The 7,999-nt window shown below is 33.5% G+C and overlaps 1 protein-coding gene across 1 annotated transcript; it reads right to left on the minus strand.

Moving 5' to 3' along the window:
• Positions 1–2,368: 2,368 nt before the first annotated feature.
• Positions 2,369–3,963, minus strand: LOC132034901 (peroxidase 12-like). Its single transcript, XM_059425239.1, has 2 exons — positions 3,540–3,963; positions 2,369–2,373 (listed from the first exon to the last, which is right to left on the minus strand). Exons 1-2 carry the CDS (start codon positions 3,961–3,963, stop codon positions 2,369–2,371), a joined length of 429 nt encoding a protein of 142 aa, XP_059281222.1.
• Between the last annotated feature and the right edge of the window lie 4,036 nt (positions 3,964–7,999).

Consider the following 7,999-nt stretch of genomic DNA (forward strand, 5'->3'; position numbering starts at 1 on the left):
CGGGCGGGTAGCCGACCCCTCGAATCTCGGCAGTAGCCTCAAGGCTAGAATCATGGTTTTGACAAGGATCCGGGCTCAAACTCTGCACTCAAAAAAAGTGCAACAGCGCAGTATCAGTACACACACGTACCGGTAAACTCATAGGCCGACTAAGATTAGTTCACGCATATGAAAACACATAATCAATAAGTCAACAGATAGACAACAATAACCATCAAGAGTTACATAATATCACAAAACCAAGTGAAGCCTAAGGCTAAGCTCCTACACCACAAGTCTATCAAGTCCTCAATAATTTCTCATAGTAACCACAACACGAATATAGCCAACAATCTAGTCAATCGATGTATGATGTGATAATGAGACATACAATGCAAATGAGATGGATGTTGTGCAATGCAATGGCCAATAACTCAAACCTATAAATACATGCTACGGACGGAATCTCAACGTCTCAATAGTCATGACCCATGGGGGACCAGCGAAGTCCATGTACCGTCACCGTATAGCCTGACTTTACCGCCATACGGTGACCCTGCCACTATACATTCGCATATACCTCGGATCGATAGCAATATCAATATACTTTTATCTTTCTCTTTCTTTCTTTTCAAACGTTTCCATAACCTTTTTCCATCAAAGTATTCCAAAATTCCTTTATCAACCTATTTCCATCATGTATGAATGTATGTATGCAAGAATGAAAAATCATTGCAATCAACACAAATGAATATGCTATGGAGATCACGAAGCACCATAAGTCAATCAATTCTTCCATGAATCATCAATCGTCATGGAAACGTATCAAATATCAAGCCCCAACTACTACACATAAGTCTATCACATCCCACTCCTCCAAATCATATAATCAAATACACCACATGTCAATCAATGCATAAATAATTGTGACAAGCCCACATAATCAGAAATCATACCAACCTAATTGGATCACAACTACACACCATGTCTAAAGACCTATCATGCTTTCCCGTCAATACTACGTAAAATATACAAATCGCTAATCAAAGTTTAACTAAAGTAAGTCATAACCTACTTCGATGCCGAGCACGAGCCTCGAACCGTCAAACTTGGGCCTTCTCCTTTCGGAGTGCTTCTGAATGCTCAAAGTCTAACAATTTAATGATCTACATCTATATTAGACTACGAATCCAATGATATAAATATTGCTATACTTTTAGAAAACCCCAAATTACCGTAAAGGTGAGTACGACTTTACAAGGGTAAGACGAGAAATTATAAGTTGGGAAAGGTCTATTCGAAGTTTAATAAGTCAAATTACTCATTATCAACGCCCATTAGTACCTAATTAGCCTCAATTTCATCAATAAATGAAAACCCCCAAATTAGAAAGGAACCCTAATTTCCATGACTTTGATTCTTGAAATAAAGGAAGATTCAAGCCTAGAAGCTAATTACTCAATGATTAGATAGTAGAAATCAGTAAATAAATCAATACAACCCAGTTAGATTAAGAGATTTATAGTCAACATCCTAGAGTTCATAAAGTCATCTCCCCAAATAGCTCATAACTACCATAGATTCCATTCTTAATCATAAGAAAATCATAAAGAGAGGAGTAGGAAGATTCTACCCCAAGAGCTCTGGAAATCGCCCACACAAACACTCTTTAGATTAAGAAATTAGGGAATGGAATGAATGATTCGAAGTTGGGAAATAAAAAGAAAGGTTTCTGTTCAACGATTTACGCATCCGCGTACACCCCGTCTCGCTTCCGCGAAGAGGGCTCCGCCTCTGCAAAACCACTTAACCACGTCATCACTCGTGTCTGCGGGCCAAGTCCCACTTGGGCGAACTCGTAGATGAGAACCAATTCTCGCATAATCGGGACACCAGAAAACCAGAAAATTCTGGTTTTCACCAAGTTCAACCCAAAATCCCGACATCCGTATGAGATTTCCCCGAAACAAACCAAATGCATTAGACACACGTAAAAACATGCTATGAACTCAACCGTGGCCTCAGAAATCCCAACGGATGTCATTTTGACCTGTCAACCCCCAAACCCCCAAAGTCAAGTTTCCAACCAAGTGCACAAAACGCCCCCGAAAGCTTCGGGAAAAAAACCAAACACCCCATCAAGTCGTAAACGACCCTCCGAAGCTCACGGAATCGACAAAATTCCTAAAAAGGTTCGTTTACCCAAAACTCAACTATTAGTCAAATGTTTTCACTTAAAGGTTCTAATTCTCTCAAATCTTATTAACACTCGCCTGATGACCTCGGGAACAGGGTCGACGGGGTAAAATGGTCAAAACGCGCATAATGACCGAACGGGTCGTTACAAAAACTGATACTACGTCTGGTGTGAGATTACGCATTACTCTATCTAATCTGCAATAACAAGGCAATGGATAGTGATAGATTAGAAAACTCTTTACAGTTCGTGCATTGAAGAAACTAAGTCTGGAGAAAAAAAATCAAGGAGATGAATCAATCCTAGAGATATGCTTGGAGTATAATGAATGCACGAACAATGAAAATTTGGTGAATTTCTTTAATATTATAAAGATGTCAAGCAAGAGAAGTTGAAGCTCAAAAAACGAATGTATACATTAATTATCAGCATCTGTTGCATATAATTTAAAAAACGAATGCACCTACTATTTTCAAATTCTAATGCTATCATTGAAAATAATGTTAAGACATGAAAATTCACTTATATGTATATATTTTGTTCTTTTTATTTTGAAAGGATGCTGACTTTGTGTCATATAAACAAACATTTTAAATAATAAATAATTGAGCAATCAAAAATTAACTAATTGAGCTAATGAAGTTTAAATTCTTTTTCCTCACAAGACTATTTAGTATGAGTTCCCTCTCTATGTTATTGCTTACAATTCTAAGAATGATGTTGCGTATGGTCTGCAATTATGCATTACTCTATCTAATCTATAATCACAAGGCAATGAATAGTGTTGAGTCAGAAAACTCTTTACAATCTGTGCTTTCAATAACAATAAAAGATTAATGAAACTAAGTCTGGAGAAAAAAAATCAAGGAGATTAAATCAATCCTAGATATATGCTTGGAGAATAATGAATGCACGTGAAAAATAAAAATTTGGTTTCTAGATATATGCTTGGAGAATATCATAGATATGTCAAGCAGAAAGTTGTAAAAAGAAATTGAAGTTCAAAAAAGTTGCTTTAAGCTCAACATTAAGACCTCAAATGTAGCATTAGAAATCTTGAAGAAAGCATTCATTACCTAACAATAACTATATATCTTCAAGATATATGTTGAAAAATGTGATTATCCCGCACAACAAAGATATAATAATAAGCATTCTGTATTTTTTTAGTTAACAAGTAACACTACGTACTTATAATTAAATGGTGGGTAGAACACAATTTGAAAAATAATAGAGATATATTATTGTGATCCATGGTATTTCACAACTTTCTAACAATATCTTATTGTTGCGACTTTCCAAAATCTCTAACCTAAATAGTTTCCGATTTAAGTAATTTTGAAAATACAATTCTTGTAACAACCTTGAATTTGATCCGTGTACGAATCTTGATCCAATGTGAAAAGCTCTTGTCGATTCATGGGATCAATGTAGTACTTGTTATCGAACTTGTTAGGTAATCGGATGTCTAGGACATTCGTGTTCGTGGAGTTTGAGGTGGGACAAGTTGTTTTAAGGTTGTTGGCAAAGGTTTTATCCATGGATGAATCTTGATTAGGGTAAAGTCTGTCAGTGAAAGAAGTGCAATGAACAATACCAATAGTGTGGCCACCAGAAAGTACAACAACATCTGTGGGGGTGAAGTTTTTTGTGGCAAGTGAAGTTAGAATTCCGCTTCTGTTGAATGAAGGTGGTGGAAGATTGGCTAGGGTTTCATTTCTTGTTGCAAAGTAGAGTCCATCCCTTCTACCTAATGGTAGATCATAGTCCGGACCACTAGACTGCATTATTATTTATACAATCAAACAACTTATAAGATATCATAAATAGATATTCACCATGAGTATCAATTTGTAACCTTGTAAAAATAATAACCTTGTAAAAATAATAACCAACTGGTATTAAGTTAGACTACATTGATATAGTGAAAAAAAAAATGATGTAATGTATAATCTAAATTTATTTATCATACTTATATGGGATGTGATGCATGTTGTGTGTATATATATATATATATATATATATATATATATATATATATATATATATATATATATATATATAGAGAGAGAGAGAGAGAGAGAGAGAGAGAGAGAGAGAGAGAGAGCGAGCTGTGTCCTGTCAGTATTGATTCCAACTTGGTGCTAACAATCAAAACTTTGCTTTACTGCATTTGTTAATTGTTAGGGAGACCAATTATGATAGTGTTATATTTGACCAATTAGTTTTATAAGAAAATGGTTATAAATAATAAAGAACAATAAAAGGAAAGAAACGAAATGTTATTAATGTTATGACAGTTTAGCTAAAACTTATTGACGTGGACGCTTGAATGCGAACATTATTGGGAAAGGAAACTTGTCAATTATTTGAGGCGGTTGTACTAAAGCTTATTGAATTACTAGTGTACTTGTCCGCGCCTCGCGCGGTGGAAAAAAAATAATCAAAATATAAATGACTATTTATCTTATAATATTGTGTATAAGTTATTTGATGGGAAAATTTTGTTGAGAAGCATTTTAGATTAAATATGAAAAATTTGAATAAGAGAACCATATATAAAACCCAACATAATTTAGTTCCGGTGCCAGTAAATGAGACTCGAATAAGATAAATTTGTATCCAACGAAGGACCGATGCCAGTATATGTGTTCCGTTATTTGGTTTCCTTCCCTTATGTCCATTCTCCGAATTTTGCAGTAAATTTTATTCCATCAGTCGAGTATATAGCCTAGAAAAAAAGAAGTCATTTCATTAGTTCAAGAAGCCATGAATTTAAAATATTTGCAACAACTCCAAAATACTTGCTACTCAGAATCATTCTTGAGAGGAAAACAAACAAAAATTAAAAGAGATAAAGAGATGAAACTCATCTATTCAAGAAAATGGAAAAAAAGTATTTAGAAACGATAGAGATGTAGTATTTTCTTTTGTAATTATTAGAGGAAAAAATGGAAGAAAGGAGCACTGTATTATATTGAGTCTTGAAGCACTAATTATCGTGTTTCATCATCGACATACCGCCTCATTTCATAGACTTACCGCTTCATCATTGACATATCTTCACTTGAATTTTTATATGCTATTTTTTCCTTCTTTTTCAACTATTTACACTTTGAATACTGTAGAGCCTCTTGCTCATGGTTAATGTTGACGTATATAGTGAACTGAATAGAAAATCTAGCAAATGGCGTAAAAATACCTTGATTTGGTACTTACCTATAGCTCTCCTCACTACCGTTTGGAGCCTATCGATCAGGCTATGAAAATTTATAAGTTAAGGGAGGTGAATGATTTGAAATTTATTCATAAAATTAATTTATTATTAATGTGAAAAAAACGGCTGGCTTTGGTTTCTTTAGAGAAAGCTAACGGCCAGAAGTTTAATAGTTTTTTTTTTTTTTTTTTTTTTAATGAGTTGGAAAGTGCTTATAAATTTGCAGGTCAAGATATATCAAGCATTGCATTGGTTTTCCACGTTACATGATAATGTGCTCAATTTGCATATTAATTCATTTGGTGATTATGGTTACTGCTAATTAAGAGAGGTGAGTTATGGAGATGCTTTTTTAAAATAAAATAATTAGGAAAAGTGAGAAAAAAGATAAATAGGAATAGTGGCCATAGAGAGGTGTCGCATCACCTTGCCTATGCCTAGCTTTATATTATATATAGATATAGATTAGTCAATGAAGCTTGAACAAATTTTCAAAGATGTTCCTGAGTTGTTTGTCGACGTATTATTTTTTTCTTTTTGGAAATAGTCGAGCAATCTTTATCAAATCGTCCTAGTATATCAAATTGGATTTAAGTTTTCAGCACTTATCCATGTATACAAGGCATAACTCTATATTTTAGATTACTATATCAAAATTGATATGAATAGTTATCTGATTATTACAAGTCAATTTTATCTGATGATATAAAATTTATACACCATCAATGCACGTCAAGCAGATGAGTTTCTGAAAAGGAATTGAAATTTCAGAAAATCAGAAGGACAAGAATGAAAAAGACCAGAATAGGTCTTGGGTCTTGAAAAATTCTTTCTATTGTTGACAGAGGTGGAGTCGGGATTCGAAGCTTGTGGGTTCAGGGGTTCTAATTCTTTAAAGTTACTGGGTTCTTAATTAATAATTTGTACATATTTGACAAAAAAATTAATACCAATATATGATTCGGACAAAAGCTACACGGTTCGGCCGAACTCACACCGGAAGGGCTAGCTCCACCCCTGATTGTTGATGAAAATTTAGATTTTGGATTAGATAGGAATTAATTGGTGTTATGCTAGAAATCTTGTCATGGGTGGATTGGTGAAGCCCTAGATTGATTTTTTTTTTCAAGCACTCTCAGAAATGCTGTAAAACAAATAAGTTCCTCTCTCTCCCCGATGTGCCCTTTTATTTTATGCATTTCAGTTCACACGAGCCAAAGTTTAGCCTGTCATATTGCGCGACACATCGCATGGTGCCCGCACAACAATGGGGATTATATGAGAGTTGATTCTGCACATTTGATCCAAATTTAGCTTGCTACATGTGGCACACAGCGAAAAGTATTGTTTTCGAGACCAGATTGCTACTATGCTACCCTTCAATAAAAAGGTCATAATTTCTTGTAAGATTATCATAATGACGAACGATTTGAAGCGGCGGAAAATAAACCTAAAGAGCTTTCATATTAAGGTTTAGGGTTTAGGGTTTTTATATATATCTCATAGCTCATTTCATTATATGTTGGGAGATATGATCGTTTGAAGTTAGTATGTGCGGCTAAAAAATTTTTGATCCCATAAACAATTTAAATTTATTACAAACTACTTCCCTCTACTAAACATCCCTACGACCTTCCAAATAGAAAATTTAGGTATCACGCACCTTAATCACTTTTCTTAGTTATAGAATGTTATGGGCCTTACAATAATAAAAACAAGCAAATAATAATGGGAGAATGACCTATATATACATTAGAATAGGATATATTTACAAAATATGACGATACTTTTCAGTTTACAAAACATACCAATAGATTTCTTACAAAATACATACGAAATTTTTTGTTCAAGGCTTAAAAATTTCGCTTAGAATGTTGTGTATGAAAATGTGTATATCGTATGAAATATATATATCGCTCAAATGTTGTGTATCAATGATGAAAAATATCTTCTTAAAAATTTTTTGTGTATAAAAATGTAAGAAACATGTATATCTCGCTCAAGACATAGAATTCTCACATTTTTCGTGTATGAAAACTGTAGAAAAATGGTATGAAATATGTATATAACTCTATAAAATATGTCAAAAGGTTATGTTAGGTTTTTGAAAATTTAATACAACTACAACAACATTGTACACAACTTTCATACAAATTTAATACAAATGTTTCTTCTTGTTAAATGTACAAACAAAGAATTAACACTAAAAAGCTAAATTTACGCCTCCCTTTCTCTGATTTGTTGAGCAGGTCTCTGATATGGTAGATCTACTGCTATAGTGTGCAATGGGAAGAATTATATTCTTAGATAAATCTATTACTAATAATCAATTTAACAAAGAAAAAATGCAAAGCAACAAAAAACGTAAAAATAAACACGTAGACTTTTTAAACTTAAAAAAGATCTTTTCCCCATAACATCGCTTTGTTGTTGCAATCGACAAACTATAGCTCCTGCCAAAGATTATTACAACTTTAAAATCTTTAAAATTCCACTCACTACTAATAAAAAAATAAGGCACGATATTAATAAAATTGCTAGAATAAGTCCGAACACAAATCAAGTCAAACAGGTGTGTTGAGATCCAAAAATCTTAAAATATAAAA

This window comes from Lycium ferocissimum, chromosome 10 (assembly GCF_029784015.1).
Source record: "Lycium ferocissimum isolate CSIRO_LF1 chromosome 10, AGI_CSIRO_Lferr_CH_V1, whole genome shotgun sequence".
Classification (NCBI taxonomy): Eukaryota; Viridiplantae; Streptophyta; class Magnoliopsida; order Solanales; family Solanaceae; genus Lycium; species Lycium ferocissimum.